Consider the following 19,905-nt stretch of genomic DNA (forward strand, 5'->3'; position numbering starts at 1 on the left):
TTTGATGTCTTCAATCATTTGGAATCTTCTTCTTTCCCGAATCTTCTTTCCCTCGAGCATTCCTTGAATAGCATCCCTTAGGATACAGTTTCTTCTCATCCAGAGACTCAACCATTTTCTTTTTCTCTTCATGATTATCTCCAGCATTTATCTCTTTTCCCCAACGCTTTCTAGAACTGTTTCATTCATTCTCTCTTTTTTTGTCCTTTTCACCTGTTCCATTTGTCTCCATAACCACATTTGTAGAGCTTCCAGTCGCTCTATAAATCAGCCCAGTTGCATATAATAATGGATAATATAGTTGACAATAAAAATTTGTTTGATTTAACAAACTTTATTTTTCCTTTACCTGGAATTATATTGTCCAGAAGACACCCACAAACTCCACCAACGAGGATACTTGTACTGAGGAGGACTGTTAGAATTCCATCAAGTATAGCACTCCCTGTCTGTATGGCATAAGGGTTTTCCTCCATCCATTTTGAGAGAACCTGTTAAAAAATAGAAATCCGTACAATTAATAATAGGTGGGATATGAAAGAACCATCTGGAATACTTATATATTCATGAATCTTTTTAAAAAAATTGTTACAATTTTTAAGCATCTGTATTGGTATTTGTGAGAATCGGTAAAAGTATTTGCAATAGTGTAAACATCAGACTACCCATAAAACATAACTATGTAAAAGAATTAAAATTAGAAAGCTAGATACAATTTCAGTTGAATTATGTTTTTTATCACATTTATAACAAATCACGGCTACATATTTGTCCATATCACCATCATCTTTCAGCATTTTGATTTTTTCCCCCAAAGCTCTTCATGTTTTCACACATTACTGGTAAAAAAATAAATAAAAACTTTGAATTTTGCATAATTTCCAGAATATTTATACTCTGTGAAAGTGTCACATGGCATTTTTGTGGACTCTACAAAATAGGCAAACTATGGAAAAGGTTCACGTGTTATTGCAAATAAATTCGAACCAATACCACCTGTATCGGCTGATATTGATATACAGTAGGTGCCCTGTAGTTCGGCCACCTCGGAACCGAACCGTAGGCTGAACTAAAAAATGGCCGAATGAACCGAAGTAATGCAAAAAAGACCAATAAATCCTATAAACAGTACGGCCACACATTAAAATTAGTTATATGGTAGTTTAAACCATGTTTAAGTGTATTTTACTGTACAAAAAACAAAGTACATCTGGCCTACTTAGTACTTACCAACAACGTGATGTTTTTCTCGTTGTCAGGTGTCGTCTACTTTCTTCACCTTCACTCACAAATGCAACTGTTGATAGTTGGTTCATTAAGTATAAAAATGAAACTAAAAACACAAAACACAACGGTATAAACACTGTCACTGTACAGCTATACAGGACAATACTTTCCAGTGCTAGTCAAACAAGTGGTGACTTGTCGCTGGCAAGCGGGGTGGGCCGAACCAACCGAAGCCGAACTAGAAGGCACCTACTGTATTGGCATCTGTATCAGCTCAGCCATAGTATTTTTATTTTTAATCACTTTTCTACAGACAAGTCAGTATGCCTCTGATAATCCCATTTGTAAGCATCTGAAATGCCTATTTGCACCAATGTTGTAATAACTCGGGAGTAAAAAGATACGTGGGTCAGGGTAATCCTCGAGTAACGATCATCTTCTGTTGCACCAACGTGTAAGCTGCGATGGACATAGCGAGTCACGAAACTCTGGATTACCCTAGGAGAGGAGCTAGCCTCAAAGCAAGTGACTAAATGTCATACAGATGGAAGTGCGTGATTGGTTACTCCTTTTGAGAAGGCGTGGTTCGCAGGGTTCAACACAGGGTGTGGAAGGAAGTAAGGAAAGGATAGAAGTAACAGTACCTGGACATTGGTATCCTAAACAGTGACAAGCAACGGGCATGAGGAAATTTCAAGCACGGAATAAAGATGGGGAAAAACATATTTACGTGAATAAATATTGATATATTAGTGCAGCTTGCAATCATAGTAAGTAGTGTTACAGTTATTATTGTAGTAGATTTTTATATATATATATCTATCTTCTCCTAGCATTCACGATCATTTTGCTAATGTTTACAATACTACGGGTTTCTGGGTGTATGTTTATGCTTGTACGTATTTCATGGGCAATTATGCAAACGATGTACCGCAGAATATGTACAGTAAACATCTCCCAAAGTATATACAGGGTGTCTATAAAGTCACCTAACATTTCTGCATGAACAGGATTTATGGTACAAAATACAATATGTACTGAAACATATATCACAGTAGGACACAAAATCAGTATAACTCAATGTGACCACCCCTCAAGTCTAGGCATATATGCCAACAATCCACCACAGACCGAAACACCTTCTCAAACATAGCTGGTGTAATCTCAGCAACTGCAGCAGTAATGCGTTGTTTCAACTGGGCTATGCTGTGGATCCTCACCCCGTACACCTTAGATTTGATAAACCCTCAAATGAAAAAGTCTAAGGGGGCAGATCGAGGGGGGGGGGAGCACAACTTCCCATTGCGAGACACGACCAATCCATCTACCGGTGAAATCTTCGTTTAGGTGATCACGAACAATGATGGCAAGATGTGGTGGTGCCCCATCCTGTTGGTGCATAGTAAGAAGCTTGGTGTGCTCCAATCCACCATGCTATGAGCCACAGTTGCTAGATGCTAGGATTATGGATACTGGGTCACGTGGTCGATGCGGTGGGGCTACTTGTGATCGCGTCCTGTACATTTTCCACAATTTGTGGTGTTATGGCTGGCCTACCAGGACGTTCTTCATCCTCAACACTACCTATTCACTTGAATTTGTTGACCAGGTTCTTAATAGCCAGCCTGGTGGGGCCTGGTTTTCTGATTTTCCCAGTGAAATCCGTCCGCACCTGTTCATACGTCATTCCATGCAGACAAGCACAAACAACGGCTATTCTCTCTTCTATAGAGTACATTTTATCAGATCACTTGGAAAAAAGAAAAGATTTGTCATTAGTTCATTGAAATGTTAAGTGACTTTATAGACACACTGTACATAGTAACATACTATATATTTCTTGCTTTTGAGATGCACAGTTTGATTCTATGACTTCCTATTTAACATTTATTTAGTTTTGAAATTCTGAAGTGATACATTGCCGGTTGCGGATGGCAGACATTACTCCGCTGCACGTGGTTTAACACCGATCTCGGAGGGTAAAGTTTACTCTCCTTTTACTCCCAGCTTACCCGGTGTTTCTGTTGGTGAAACAGATCAATCAGCCGATTCGTGGGTTAACTCTTGAGTTTACTCTTACTCGCGAGTAAATTGATGTTGGTGCAAATGGGCAAGAGTGTACTATAATTCCATCTTTATCTGTACTCAGTTTCAATGTTCATTATTTTACATTACTTACCATCTTTACTTATAGTTGTACTATCAGATTAATTTAATTTGACTTGATATTTGCTCCTATGTAGGTAGTAATTGACATATTGCTAGTTTCTTTTTGGTGGGGCATAAGTGATTTTTCCCTTTGGCCTTTCCCTTAAATTGCCCATGTTACTCCCATCTGAATTTCATACATTAGACTTAACCAACCAATGACTTACCAAACCAAAGAACATGGAGAATCCCAGGATATAAAGGTTTCTTGTTGAGTTTAAATCAACATATTGGAGAGCTGAGAGACCTAAAATGAGATAAAAATAATTATAGAAATGAATAACTGTGTAAATGCGATAAAGCATACATTGGACAAACGGGCAGAATAATTGAATGGCAGTGCAGAGAACACAAAAGTTACATCAAGAAGTTCCATCCAGAGAAGTCGGGACTAGATGAACATTCTATCAACAAGGGTCGTAGAATAGATTTAAGCAACATAGAAATTATTGTAATTCTTGAAGCTTTGCTGGCAGCGAATAATGAACAAGTTTTCTTGGGATATCAGCCAGGTGATTTCCGGATAGGGAGCTTTCGAGAGATGAGAATGAGATGACGTTAGATCTCGAAAGCTCCCTATCCGGAATTCACCTGGCTGATATCCCGAGAAAACTTCTCTATCAAAGAAATTATTGCCAAATCACCAAACTACTGGAACCGCATCATGGGGAAAAAGCAGAATCTGAATCATGACATGGGGCTTGAACTAGATCTGGCTTGGCTAGCGATGGTCAACCAGCAGTGCGGACACAGCACACACACGGCTCCTGATTGGTTCACCTTCTTCACCAGGAACCTCCATCTCCAAACACATATACTACTCATGCTACTCAAGTATCAAAAAGTGGTTGGCTACACGTTGGGCCAAAGTACTGAAAATGGTTGGCTAAATGTAAGAACATACTGTTCGGCAATGGTAATTTCAGCCGTGGTTTCAACATTGACCCAATGTGTGGTTTTTACGTTGGGCCAACATGTGGTTTTTACGTTGGGCCAACATGTAGCTTTTACGTTGGGCTAATGTATGGTTGACCAACATACTGAAAACTAAAGTATAGATAGGTTTGTGTTTTGGTACACATATAATTTATTGTGAGGCCAAATGTAAACAATTGTACAAATTATTTATGAAAATAGAAAAATACAGCACTTCCTCAGTCACATGGTATCATTGTTTTCAAGGCACCATACCTTCAAGTGGTAGCACAAAATCCTTCTAGAGTTTCCTTAGTTTTCCACCTCTCATGGAATTTAGTCTGCACATAACATTCTTTAACCACCTTCCCAAGAATACCTGTAAGAATGTTCTTGTTCTACTACAGCTAAACAGACAAACAATAAGCAATTGCCAACACATCTTTCATCCATGGTGGCTGACAAAGGACTGGTGATTACTGCAAGTTAAAAATAGCTTCTACTTTCATTAAGAACATATTTCCAGTATATGCTGTGACTGAAACATTCGAAAAGAAACACTGTTACATGCCATTTATTTTACACTCTAGAATTTACAGCGTACTCTTGAAAGTTGTGTTAACATGCAAAATATATTTTTAAAACTAATTTTGACTCACTTTTCCATCGTTGGGCAAACTTTAGTAACCTCCGTTGGCCCAATGTAAGACCACCGTCTATTTGCCAACCAACGAAAAGCTAACCTTTCCCACGTAAAAATTGACGTTGACCCAACGGTTGTGGTTACTTGGGTCAGCACTGCACTTCTACCCGGAAGATGAGAGTGTAAGCTCTTGAAAGACTGGAATCTTTTCCACAACTCACCTGATCGTCACCATCAAAGCATCAAGGCTTACTTTGAATAAGTATGTAGTTGATACTTACTCATGATAATCTACGTACCTCTTTGAGTCAATAGTGATGCTGATACTCCTACAGATTCCCACCAGTACAGATACCAATACTTGAAAGTTATACCAATTCAAAGTAGTTAAGAATATTTATACATTTTTATTTTTATATCTTTTTTTTTAAATGATACTGTATCAATCTACGAGTATTTTCCGTTAAAATATTTCCAACTTCACATGAGATAACTAATCATAATATTCATTTCTCTCCACATTGTTTGTGCATAAATAGTGAAAATTATGCATTTTTCATAGGATATTCAGACTTTGCGAAAGTGCTACATGGCATTTTTGTGTGCTCCACAAATCCATCACCTGGTATCATGATTAAATTCCAACTGATACTTTCCAATACCAATACTAATGCCACAGAAGTAATGCGAATTTTGCAGTTCTTGCAGGTTTTGAGGCAATGGGGGTACATAGACACAATCTTTTATGTAACCCCATTAAAAAAAGTCACAGACCAACAAGTCAGGTGATCTTGGTGGCCAATTGTAGAAGACTTTCACCATACTCTGCGTGGAATGATAAAACACACCAACACGTTCACCAAACTCTGCATGTAATGATGTTCTAAAACACACCAACTACGTTCTTAAATCTTCTGTAATAACAACACAATTTTAAAGGAAAACATTCACATGTAACCTGCCTGCCTGCTAAATATCCAACAATGAACCTGCATCATCTATTGTTGTCAGGAGTGAATTTATTTCAGTTTCTATGTTTGATCTCGTTCATTGTTGTCCATTGCTGATATTGGTGTCCATTGTTGACATGCACAAAAATATTTGAGCTTTTCTTTCAAATGTCACCAATTTCATTTAAATACGATTATCCAAAGCAACGTAATACCACTTTAAAGTATGACAGTATATTTATGGACACGGTGTATTATATTATTATTTAATCTTAACATTGCCTTATGGCTAATTTACCAATTAAACTTTATCGCAGCAATTTTTTAAAGTAAAGACTATTTACTAACTAATAAAGTCCAGCTTTTGGCATGTACTTACTTTGCTCTCAAGCTTTCACCACATCATGTGGCTTCCTCAGGAGATGGACAAGACTAGTCAAGGATTAAAACATGGGGAAGGGTAAGTTCAAAAAGGTTCGAAAGATATAAGAGAATAAAAAGATAAAAGACAATGCAGTGCCCTGTCAATCCTCAAGTGCTGCCAGCAAGAGATGGAGTATGTCCCTGTATAAAACAGCTCTGGGTCTCTCCCAGCCCCAAACCAATGAGTACCTGGGGGAAAACCTGAGGGGTAAAAGTCGCCAGAGCATGGTGCTGATCACATCACCTCCAAAATGGCTGAGGTCAAGACGTGCCTTCATGGCAAAGTTCTATTTGCACGGGGAACTTTTCCTTTATTTGCTACAATCTAGATTAGGATAAATGTAGTAAGTATGTAAAGAAACTTGCCAAATGCACAGATCATTCCAAACATAACACAGAACATTCCTCCAACAACAGGCTCTGGGATAATGATGAACACTGCTCCAAATTTGCATATGACACCTTGGATCAGCATAAGCACAGCAGCATACTGAATAACTCTGCGGCTTCCAATCTGAAATAACAAACCAATCTCATGCGCTGCTACTGATCGAAGCAATGGCATTTCAAAATGTAATTAAATCTGATTTTATTTATCAAATTAGTGTTACAATTGGCATTCAGATATCACTTTTACTGATATTGACACCAGTGCCAATATTCTTGCTGATTCTCACTGATACCAGATAATTGTAACAATTCAAAGTTGTTCTGAATATTTATAAATGTTAATACATATTTTTTTCATTGCAACTATACATTCAAGGGGTCCCAGGTTCAATACCGGCAGAGGCACATAGTGGTTCGGATCCCACTTTAAACTGTAGGTCCAGTCCCGATTAGCCTTACTGTGCATAAAGTGGACTTAAAACAACAATTCAAATAAAGCAACCATACAGTAGCAGTCTATAAGAGCACAACTTCAAAATATTTATAACTTCACATGAGACAATTGTTGAATCACAAAATCCATTTTCCCCACAATATTGTTGCAAAAATAAATAAAATTATGCATATTTGCATAATTTCCAGGTTATCGCAAGCATCAGTGATTTAATTCTAACATACTTTTCGATACCAGTGACACTGTGGTATCTGCTGTATGTCTTGGAACATATCACCTTCAGGTATGGAGGGACTCTTACAGATAGGCAGCTCACACAACGCCTTGCAGAGAAGTGCATATTTCAGGATCTATGTCTGTGACTGTACATCCACTTTCATATCATTAGGTGTCAATAATTTGGTTGATCAAATTTCCATGTGATTCTGTGTAGAGATTGCCAGAAGGGTGGTAACAAAGATTTTGGTAAAACTCCATTTTGCAAATATCTTACCTTTGTCACTCCTATTGCTCCCACATTTTCCCCAAAAGTGTTGGTACCATTCCCTGTGCCCCACAGTCCAGCGAGGACACAGCCCAGGCCTTCTGTGCCAATACCGCGATTGATTGCATGCAGTGGTGGTGGTCGAGCGCCTGAGAAAATAATTAACACTTGTTTAAGAGAAGCATCCTGACAGATGTCGAGAGAACAATAGCAAATCTTATACAGTAATTACATTGCACTGTTCTGTGTTTTGAAGTTACCCGATCTGTCTAAACTCCATGATGTAAACATTTAGCCTTTTAATGTCTTTCTAAGACACTGTTTGTCTGCGAAATGATGTAATTTATTATTTTGTCTCTATCTAGACCCCAGACATTTTATATAGCTTTTTATTCAATTTCCTAATCACAGTGGGTCATTGTGACATTTTACAATTACCAAAGGTTTACAAAATTGCATACAAAAACTTCACCTGGGATGGATGTAATCCCAGGATGCAATAAATGCAATCATTGAATTACTTGTTTCATAATTTTTGATTTTGAGAATACCTGCGCTAAACCTCTTTTATGCCAAGTATGTGTATTTTATCATCATTATCACTATTCTACCACCAATGACATGTTTTCGAGGAGTTAAATGATTTCAGCCATATATTTAATGGAAACATAATCAAAGATAATGGAAACATGTTCCTTACCTAAAGGTTTCACAAAACTTAGTGTATCATAATAAATAACCCATGGTGCAACAGCCCATTGAGGGCCTGGGCCTACGTACCGACCGTCAGTTTGATCCTACTCATTCACTCACCCAAGGTGGGAGACCATCCAACCAGTTACAGGGTGATATGTGATCAGCACGACAAACCCCGAGTCGTTGTTGTAGGTCTCCATGACCGGGTTACGCTAGTCATTTGTAACTCTTCAATTTCCTCACGATGGTGGCTGGCCAACAGTCCCATGCAGAGGCTGAAACCTCAGGTGAAAAGCTGTTATGCTTCCCCCAGGAGACTCACATCTGCACATCCTGTAGCCAGATCCCAAAGCATGATACCTTACATTACACGGCCACGGTGCGAGACTTAGCGTACACGCTGCGAAAATTTCAGCACTACAACAATGACCATAACCATTTGGTTATGAAGGTGCCCAGTTCACAATGAGACCAAATCTAAATAACCAAAAACACAGGAGAAGTACAGTAAGAAATATTAGTGAGATGACTATTGAGGTTCAAATATACCCATACACTTACCACACATTTTTGCAGTTGTAGGGTAGTAGCTAATAGATTCTACTGTACAACCAAGAACCCCTGCCAACATCCCAAGGACTCCTGAAGCTGTTACTGTTGGCGGTCCCCATTGGCCTGCAATGAGATGGATCATAAACAAACTCTCTTCTGTGAATGAAAACAACGGCGACATTCCTTCCAATCAGAGCCATAGCTAGAGATTTCAGCATCTGGGACGAGAATAAAATTTGGCACCCCTTCATTGCATTTGAAGCTCTCCTTAACTTACAGAATACAGCTTATTGTGGGCAAAGCTTGCCAGAGAATTTTTAGGTTTATTTCTTGGCAAACTTTTAATAATATTAATTTTAATATGGACAGAATACCTTCATGAGGCACTTAATATTTGCTCTTTTTGAACTCTGCTACTTTCCTCAATCAGCGCATGGGCATCACCAGAATTTTTTGTAGGGGTCAGGCCATTCATAAACATGTAAACAGTGGAAATAATGACAATAGCATTTATTGCTATCATGATTATTATTATTACAAAATATTAACTAAAAAGGAATAAAATAAACCAATTTTATTCAAAGTTATTTTTGTATCATGATTATATCTTTGGAGAGACATTTCTACTCAATCTACGAGATTACATTTCCTGCAGTTAGTGCACTGAAATGCATAGTTATTCCATTTTGTTATTAATTTTTACACACCTTGTTCAAGAAAAGGCTTTAAAATTAGGAGGAAAATTTATTCATACTTCTGTTTCATTCCGTTTTAACTGTGTATTCTTTAACATTGTAAATATAGTTTATACTTTTTTATGCCTTAGCATGGTCAATACTTGAGCACATGTTACCTCCATCTTTGGACAAAATGGTGGACTTCAGGTGTTACAAATCAGGATTATTATGCCATTAAAATGTCACGTGTTCACTTCTCTTAAAATTGCTAATCACAAGCACATCAAATACTGCGTATGATGCTTTTTGGTAGTCTAAGTCTGCTTTTTTTCACAGGTAGGCTAATTGGGACTAGACCTAACATTTAAAGTAAAATTGGAACCAGTATGTGCCTCCACATGGTATTGAAATTGATTACCAAGTAATGATGTTACCACTATGCCATCTAGGAGGCCTGACCTTGGTCAAAGGTTATGTATTAGCATGGCATCAGTCACAAAACTATGAATTTTGACCCTTCAAAATTTTCTTATTTCAGTTCCTTTCCCGAAATTGGCATTGTGGGAAAATAATCACTCTGTCTTTAGCCATTAATTAATTAGAATCAGAAGTATTAAAATATCTCACTGGACAAGGTTTTACAATGTGGAGAATCTGATCTAAATATCTCTTACAGATTTCATGTTATAAGTGATCACTATGGCCTGGACTTTTAGAATTTTATAGACATCATTTTAGGCTTTATAAAGAGATGATTTAGCCCTTTTTAGGATTTTTTCTCTACCCGTATTTTTATTGAAATCAATTACAAATATTTGCATTTACATGAGCATCAATACTGCAAACACATTTTCCTTCACACATTACATGTTTACTAAACTTAAAACATGCAAAAAACACAGTTTTTAGAAAATACAGAAAATAATACAAACTCAAAGTTCCAGTTTTTAAAATACCAAATTAAAGGTTAGCATACAAAACAAAATCGTCACTTTTTTAAGATGAAGTGTTGCAATGAACAACCATGTACAATCCCACATTATCTGTTGTGAAAGATTTCCTATTGTCCCTCAACACATTTTTATATTCAGAAGAGGTTCGTTCCACACAACATGAAGTGACTGGTGCATACTTTGTAGATGCAAGTTCTTTAAGATCGCCATGGTAATTGTCCACTTATTTATTCTCCTTGGAGAGCTGCAGATAGTCCTTCATCTTCACTTATCCAGGATTTCGTTCCAGGACTTTAGAGAGCTTTGAAGAGAGTACAGCGCCCAATACATCTGAAAGTGTTTCAATGATGTTCATTGCTTCGTTTATTGGAAGTGATGCACCTTCCAGGTGTTGAATGGTAGCAGGAAAGTCAGCGAAGTTGGATTTTATGAATGCAAGAGAAGCGATATTTTTGCTATTATGTAGAGTATTCTTCACCGTCGAGATGTAAGCAGCATCGCTGCTGTCAAATTTATCCACAACGCTTTTCATTTCCTGATAATGTTCAGCGTTAGTAGAGTGCAGCTGACAACCAAGTTCCCCAGCGAGTGATGATTGGCTCTGGAGGAAGAGGTATTTCTGGTAGCAACTCTTTGAATGTCTGAATCTGACTTGGTGATTTCAGGAAAACTTTCTTGACAGAAGAAGCAATATCATTTACTCCTGGGAAATTGTTTCTTATTTCTTCTGCATACCGATGTAAACCATGGGCTAGGCACATTACGTGGATCATATTCACATAGAAACTTAACAGAACCTCTCCTGCTTTAGTCATATAGACAGCAGGCACTATCACTAAGCAGGAGGAGAAACTTTTCATCTCGATTCTCTGTAGGCCACAAGATACATAGGGCTTCTCTAACAACACAAGCTATAGTGCTGTGATTTGTTTTCTCTAGTTCTTTGCATAGGACTAGATGCGGTTTTCCAGGTTTGGCAGAATCAAGCTTCCCGATGGCAACATTGGCAATGTAACGGCCGCAGCTATCCATGGTATCATCAACACAAAGCTACATGTCATGGTCACCTATGTCTGTTCTTATGGTATCGAGTGTCCTCTCATAGAGGGGGCTTCAAATAGTTCTTCCGCAAGATAGACTCATCTGGAATTTTGCGACCACTAATATTTTCAAGGAAACTGTGTAAAAATCCTTGTTCTTCAACACATTCCATGACACGTTCGCTGATACAAATGCCTCACACAACCGCATATTAAAAATATCCACCGTAGAACTTGTTGGAGATGAAGAAATAAACAGTTGAATCAATATTTTCTGCTTTTTTGTGATATTGTTTTTGTGGGTTGTTGACTCCTTATGTTGCTCAAAATGTGATTTTTTGTCTCAACTTAATTGTTTTTGACACACTTGACAAAAGATGACCTTACCATCTGTTGAAAAATGGGAATCGTTAACAATCCATTGTCGAAGTAAATTACTTTTTGTGGCTTTCACTTTAAGCATGTTGCAGCAGGAATAACTTGGACTAGCTCTGTTCTCTTCTCTATTCTAAACTGTAACTGCTTTTCTTGCATTTAAAATCTTAAACGGGAATCTGTTGGATTACAACAACAATGAAATTTCGGAAAAATTTAAAATGTGTCATTGTTAAGCTACTTCTTTTGTAATGCCAACTTTGCTTCCCTTTTTTTTTCTCATGCGCTTTCCCTTCTCTCATTTCCATTCCCCCCTTCTGTGTGTGTGTGTGTGTGTGAGAAAGAATATGTTTTCATATTGCCGTACAGTTAACAATGTGTTCACTCTGATGAAATAAAATGAAGTTTCAGTATTTTTTTATTTTTTACATTTATTTAGCTGAAAAGTTCAATTTTGCCTTCTTTAGGATCTTAATTCCTTTTAGCCGTTTTTAGGACCTATAGGATTCATGTATTTCATTAACACATTGAATCCCACGGTATTTAAATTGGCAATGTTAAGTGATTTTCAACAATTTGAAACAATTTATTTTTTGGTCTTACTATACATGTGTTATACATCAAAATAAAGGCAATTTATTTGCCTACACAATAAAAAAAGAAACAATTAGAATCTGTGTATTCTTGCATGTACTAGAGATGTTCAATATAGTCCGTACTTCTAATACTAAACAGTGGTGGCGATTGGGTTCCAAAACTAGGGGGGCAAGGTGCAAGAACTAGGGGGAGCAAGAGCAATTTACTTTTCTTTGGTACATATGGTATAGCATAGAACGGGGCAAAGTGGCAAAAAGTTGGGGGGCAACTGCCCCCACTCGCCCCCCCCCCTGCCCCTATTGCCGCCACTAACCCTTAGTATGAAACACAGGCGGTGTTCCATTTCTTTCGATATTTCATTCAAGTAACCACATTGGTCAAGTGCATGGGCGCCCATAGGAGTTTTCTCAGGTGAGGGCTCTTCAAGATTCTCAGGAGGGGGTTCTTCGTAACTCCAAACATTCAAGTGATATTGCCCATACTATGCATATGCATGGGACACTCGCCATATGCACAGGCATTCGATTCAATGTGTAAAGAAATGGCTAAAACGAATATATATGTTAGAATAGTGATGTTACCAAGTAAGGAATAAAATAGGTTAAAACCTGAGAATCTGGGCCATAGTGATCACCTTGCCATGTAAAGTGCTAGACTCATAATCTCACCCCCAAAGGTCCCAAGTTTGAGCCCAAACATATATGTTCTTTTCGTGATTGTCCCTTCATCTAATCATAATTCATTCTCAGCATTGCTATTAGGCAGAAAACATGTAAAATAAGAAAAATAGAAATAAGTGATCCTATTTTCGCAATTACGTAGAATTATTAAATATATTTGTGCACAAAGCAATCCAAGTGACTTGAGAAACAGTCTATATAAAGTAACTTGTGGGAAGCGGACTTTGATAGTGATGGTGGTGTTGTTAATGATAATAATTTCAATAAAAGCTTTCATCAATACATCACTCTCGTTAGATTTTACTGTGAGAAGATTTTTGTCTTGTGATGATACAATCCATGAACCTCACCTTGATTAAAGATACCGTACCTGGGTATGGAAAACGAAACCACGGAGAATCATCTAATATTTTGATCTTGACATCAGTCCTGGCTGGATTTCCTTCTTCAAACACTCCTGTCAGGGTCAGCAAACCACACAGTCCCCACATCAACAATATGGTCAAGAGCACCTGTCGGTAATTGCACATGAAACTAAAATACTGAAAATACTGACAATGTGAAGCATTTATTTATCATACCCTTGACCTGACTTCTGTGGCTGAGTGATCAGCTTAATGTGCTCTGACCGAAAGTATCAAGTTCAAACCCTGATTAGGGAATGGGAGTATAATTGGGTTTGTCCAATTATCCATTTATCTTCATCATCATGATTAACCCCTTAAGTGTTGATGGCGTGTATATCCACCATCTGCAGTGCACTATTGCATTATTTTTTTTTTTGTAAAATTGCTTTAATATTCCACGACAAATGTAAATAATACAATAATGCACAAATACAGTTATACAATAATACAATAATGCATAACATGTTGGCATGTACGTATATACTTCAGGTTTATGCAGAATAAATGTTTCTGGTGTGGAAGTCTCTGAAACAAGTGCAACTCAATGTTCGCATCTCACAAATTTATTTTTCAGTTGCAACAAACACCATTCCCAAGTAACCAAAACCATTGGGCCAACGTCAGTTTTTACGTGAGAAAGGTTGACTTTACGTTGGTTGGTAAATTGACGTTGGTCTTATGTTGGGCCAACAGTGATTCCGAATGTTTGTCCAACAATGGAAAAGGAGTCAAAATCAGTTTTAAAAACAACTTATTCATGCTAAGACAACTTTCAAGAGCATGCTGTAAATTCTAGAGTGTAAAATAAATGACATGTAACAGTGTTTCTTTTCGAATGTTTCAATCACAGCACATACTCGAAATATAATATATTTTTGATGAAAGTAGAAGCTATTTTTAACTTTCAGTCACTCAGCAGTTCTTTGTCAGCCACCATGGATGAAAGCTGTGTTGGTAATTGCTTATTGTTTGTCTCTTTAGCTGTAGCAGAACAAGAACATTCTTACAGATATTATTGTGAAGGTGGTTAAACAATATTATGTGGAGACTAAATTCCATGAAAGATGGGAAACTAAGTAAACTATAGAAAGTTTTTGTGCTACCACTTGAAGGTATGGTGCCTTGAAAACAATGATACCATGTGACTGAGAAAGTGCTGTGTATGTTTTTTATTTACATAAATAATTGTACTATTGTTTACATTTGGCCTCACAATAAATTATGTATATATCAGAACACAAACCTATCCATTCTTTAGTTCTCAGTACATTGCTCCAACATAAAACCATAAGTTGACCCAACGTAAAAACCATGCATTGGGCCAATGTTGGAACCACGGGAAAAATTACCATTGCCCAACAGTATGTTGGCCCAACGTTGGACCAACCACTTTTGGTTACTTGGGTTCAGTGTTAAAAATGGATATGATGTGAAACAGAAACTAAAGGAATGTTGTTTGGAATAATGAGTATTGTATTGCAAGTTTTCATGTTGAAAATTTATATCCTAGTGTCACAATAGAAGGTGCTACAGATGCATTACACAGATGGCTTATTGAGATGGAGGTTAACCCAGTAGAAGCATGGGAAATGGTTTGATGGTTTACTGCATGTGCAAATTACAATTACTTCATATTTGATGGCAAAATTTATCAGCAGAGTAATGGTCTACCAATGGAAACCCCAGTATCCGGAATCATCTCCAGCATTTTCCTTCATTGCATAGAATCTCCAATTGTTAATCGGATAGGTGCAGATATCATACTCTACGTCAGATATGTAGATGATCTGCTAATTATTGCTAAAATTGAGAACACCATCATGGACATATTTAAATTGTTGAATGAATCACATCCTTGCATAATAATCACTTGTGAACCCATGAATAACAATGTAATTTCTTTTCTGGATCTGAAAATCAAGACAACTGACACAACAATTCAAACATCAGTCCATACAAAAAAAATTAGCAGTCGAAAAATACATCCATGCCAATTAAGAACATTCTCGTATAACAATGGATAATGTATTTTTAATTATTTTCCTGAGAGCACAAAAACTATGTTCTAATAATAAGGATATCAAAAATAAAGAATAAAAGCTTTTTAATATAGCAAAAGAAAATGACTTTCACACTAACAAAATAAACCAAATCAAAAATCAAATCAACAAAATTAATTAAATCAAAAACAAATCACAAGAAAACTAAAGGAAAAGAGAAAAGCTGACAATGATGAGAAATCTGTTGAAAAGAAATTTGTTTATATTCCATTCCACAAGGGATTCTCACATAAAATTGCAAAAATTTTAACTAACTAACTCTCTAGCCTTCTTAAACCCGAAGGTTCATGGCTGCAGCAACACGAGCCTTCCATCTGTCCCTATCTGAGCAAGATCTATATACTCTTTTCCATCCCTACTAATTTTCTTTAGGTCCATCTCAACGTTATCCCTCCATCTTTGTCTTGGCCTTCCTACAGGTTTCTTACCATCAGATTTCGCAACAAGAATCCTGTAAACTCTTCTTTCCTCTCCCATTCGTGCCACATGGCCTGCCCACCTAAGTCTTCTTGATATAATCATTCTAATAATATCTGGACATGAATACAAATTATGTAGTTCTAAATTATGTAACCTCCTCCACTCACCTGTCTCCTCATCTCTTTCAGGTCCAAATATTTTCCTAAGGATCTTATTTTCAAATACTCTCAATTTATGTTCTTGCAAAAATTTTAAAAGATTTAATTTCAAAATTGTTTTTACATCACCAAGAAGTTTGGAATGTACATTTAATGAATTCAAAATGAGATAATCTGTACCAGATGTGGAAACCACGGGAATATATAATATAAGTTGTTCATGTTCAAAGGATTATGTAGGATAAACAACGAGGAAAATGGCAATAAGATGGCATGAACACGATTTGGACATTACAAATTTAATCCCAAGAACAGGTTTGTCAGCTCACATCATCGAGGAGAAGCATATGATTAAAAAAAGTAATGGGAAACATAGATTTGAATGTCTGGAAAGCTTCCTTCATTGCAGAAGAACACTGGAATAAATCAAATAATGAAAATTTTTATCCAATCTGAACAAACTTTTTTTAAAATTGTAGGTAATGATTAGGGAAAGGAACTTTAGGTAATTAAATGTTTTTTCTGCGATAAGATACAGACCCTCATTTTTGCCAAAATTCTGATTATAGCCTTATATGTCAACACAGCAAATTTTATTTTACATAAAAACACATATTTTCCAGTTTTCCGTATGTAAATACATATTTTGCGAATTTTCATTTTAAATACATAAAATCGCTCATTGACTTCATCCACCTCGAAATCCTCGAAGGAAAAATGTTTATAGGCTACTCTGCACCTCTTTCATATCGAGAGTGCTAGGTTTGTTTTGTCTTTGAACACCCTCGCTGGCAGACTTCTGGCACCTCGCCTACGATCCTATTGGGAGAAAATAGCTGTAAGTAGTAGCTGGGGCTGGCTACACGTAATGATAGCAAGGCTTTTTAATGAAGCAATGCAGCTATTGTGGCCAGAAGGCATAACATTTGACAATGTTCTTCTCCTCGTGACAGATGCTGCAGCTTACATGAAAAATGCTGCAGTAGGCCTTGCCGTTAGCTACCCCAAAATGGTGCACGTTAAATGTGTGGCCCATGCGTTGCATAGAATATGTGAAAAGATAAGAGCTCTTTATCCCAATGTCGATAAACTGGTTTCAAATGGCAAGAAAGTTTTTATCAAGTTGGCTAGAAGAATAGACAATTTTAAACAAAAATGTCCTGAGGTTCCCCTTCCCCCTACACCTGTAGTTACGCGATGGGGCACTTGGTTGGATGCAGATGTTATGCCCAGAAGTTTGAAAAAATTGTATCTGTTGTAAATGATCTCGACAAAGAAGAATTCTGCAAGAACTGTTGATGGAGCCCTCCGTAAAAGTCGAATTGGCATACATCTCAACAAACCTGTCCATTCTCTCTAATTCCATATGAAAGCTTGGATCGTCCGCGAACACTTTGGCAGCTTCCATTGTTAAAGTCCGTATAGTAGAATCGAAACTGCAAGAACTCACTGGATCTAAGTGTCTAAATGTACAGAATTTTTTGGGAAAAAACAAGGTTTTCAAACTTTGTGCCAAATTGCATGTGTTTTGGAAAGTGAAGTAGAGGAAGAGGAAGCTTTGAAAAACTTAAGCGTTAGTGACATTTCGTGATTCAAATATGCAAGAATTGTTTCTTGTGACGTGGAGCGATCTTTCTCACAATATAAGATGCTTTTTAGAGATAATCGTCACAGATTTACAATGGAGAATTTGGAAAAAACTATGGTGATCCACTGCAACTCTTCCAAAAAATTGCTCGCCAAGAGGTAATCATTTAGAAACTAATTTCAGGTGTTTAAAATGCATGTTATAGTTTGTTTTTGTTACCAAATGTTTTTATTTTTGTCACATATTTTCCTGTTTTTATCACATATTTTCAACATTTATGACACATAAAAAATAAATATTTCTGTGTTTTTTAGCACATAAAGTTCCGTTCCCTAGTAATGATTAGCTCCTTAAAAATATTACAACCTTTACCGTCTATTTCTTAATCGATAAGGATATTGATTGCGTTCCGGACCGTACAGGACCAAAACTGAATGTAGAACCTGTCCGGCTGTGAAGGACCAGAAATGAATGATGATCCAAACCGGTAGGATCTAAATGTAAGTGAAATTGTAGGTACCACTTACATCTCTCTTGTATGGATTGTGTCGCTACAGGGCAAAGTTCACCGCGATCCTCTTGGTAGTTGTAAAGAAAACACAGGCACACACACTGATAACTATAACTATGTATTATAAGGTATATGCACATAACACTTGATTACACTTCCCATGCACTCCTGTCTAGGGGAAACTGTTTACACGAAGTTGCAGCTGGGGTTACAACAACGCGCCACTAATGAAACGTAGCCACGTTGGGCTTACGGTATCCATAATTGTCCGCGACGGTTTCTGGCTGTGTCCCGAGTGGCCTCTCTACGCACACTGGCTGGAAGTAACTACCGCACTAAGATGGCGGCAACTAGACACCGTGCTAAGAATGAATTAGCCAATGGGAGTGCAGGTTACTTAAGGCATTTGAAATACACAAATAAACAATTGAAGCTATATGCAATATAAAATATATAAAGAAAGAATAAACATGGTTACTTTTATAGATAAATCTCCAACATACTCCCCCCCCGTTGGTATGTTCACATCCAACCTAACACTAGGGGATACATTGTCAATGTTTTAGCTCATGGAGCGTCTTCTTCCCAATGTGGTAAAGGCACAATTTTGCTTAATGCTCTCTTGTAGACTCCGTCTCTAGTACGAACGGTGACTACGCGCACTAGGTTATCCCTTCCCGGAAACACTTCTTGGATGACGCCGACTCTCCACGAGAGTGGTGGAAGATTGTCCTCCTTTAATAGCACTGGTGTGCCAGGCTTCAAATTCGACTGAACGGCTGTCCATTTCTGTCGCTGCTGCAGGCTATGCAGGTAGTCCAGAGACCACTTCCTCCATACTCGCTGCTGGAACTGCTGTATGCGCTGCCATCTGGATAATCTGTTGGCAGCCAGATCTGTAATGTTTGGTTCAGGAAATGAGGTTAGAGGACCTCCAATAAGAAAATGACCAGGGGTAATGTAGCTGAATTCATCATGAGAATCAGGGAGTGTGGAAAGAGGACGGGAGTTGAGGCAGGCCTCTATTTGGCATAGCAGAGTTACTAGTTCTTCGTATGTTAGCACGGCGTTTCCTGCTACTCTGCGAAGATGGTATTTCATAGACTTCACTGCACTTTCAAAAATCCCGCCGAATGATGGACTGCGTGGTGGAGAATACTTCCACTGGAAATTCTCTTCTGCTGCAAAACTGTTGATGTCCTTGTTGAACTCTTGTGATTGAAAGAGTTTACGTAATTCCTGCAATTCATTTTTAGCACCATGGAACGTCGTAGCATTGTCGCTAAAAATACTTGCACACTTTCCTCTTCTCGCGGTGAAGCGTAGTAGAGCTGCGATGAAGGCTTGTGATGTCAAGTCTGAGACAATCTCTAGATGAATTGCCCTTGTGGCAAGACAAGTGAAAACTGCAATGTAGCATTTTCTTGTGGATCTGCTTCTTGCGGCCCCGGTCTTGATGTGGTATGGCCCTGCGTAATCAACGCCTACGTGATGGAA

At 37.6% G+C, this 19,905-nt stretch overlaps 1 protein-coding gene across 1 annotated transcript in view; it reads right to left on the bottom strand.

Moving 5' to 3' along the window:
* The window catches only part of LOC145981634 (solute carrier family 23 member 1-like), a 42,047-nt gene that overhangs the window by 5,232 nt on the left and 16,910 nt on the right, over positions 1–19,905 (bottom strand). The window contains exons 6-11 of the mRNA XM_083115021.1: positions 13,635–13,776; positions 8,952–9,065; positions 7,704–7,843; positions 6,733–6,880; positions 3,603–3,682; positions 350–491 (exon numbers count right to left, since the gene is read on the bottom strand). Of these exons, the coding sequence (XP_082971147.1) occupies positions 350–491; positions 3,603–3,682; positions 6,733–6,880; positions 7,704–7,843; positions 8,952–9,065; positions 13,635–13,776 (766 nt within the window). The remainder of the gene's footprint in view (positions 1–349; positions 492–3,602; positions 3,683–6,732; positions 6,881–7,703; positions 7,844–8,951; positions 9,066–13,634; positions 13,777–19,905) is intronic.

This window comes from Lepisma saccharinum, chromosome 29 (genome assembly GCF_977018435.1).
Source record: "Lepisma saccharinum chromosome 29, izLepSacc3.1, whole genome shotgun sequence".
Classification (NCBI taxonomy): Eukaryota; Metazoa; Arthropoda; class Insecta; order Zygentoma; family Lepismatidae; genus Lepisma; species Lepisma saccharinum.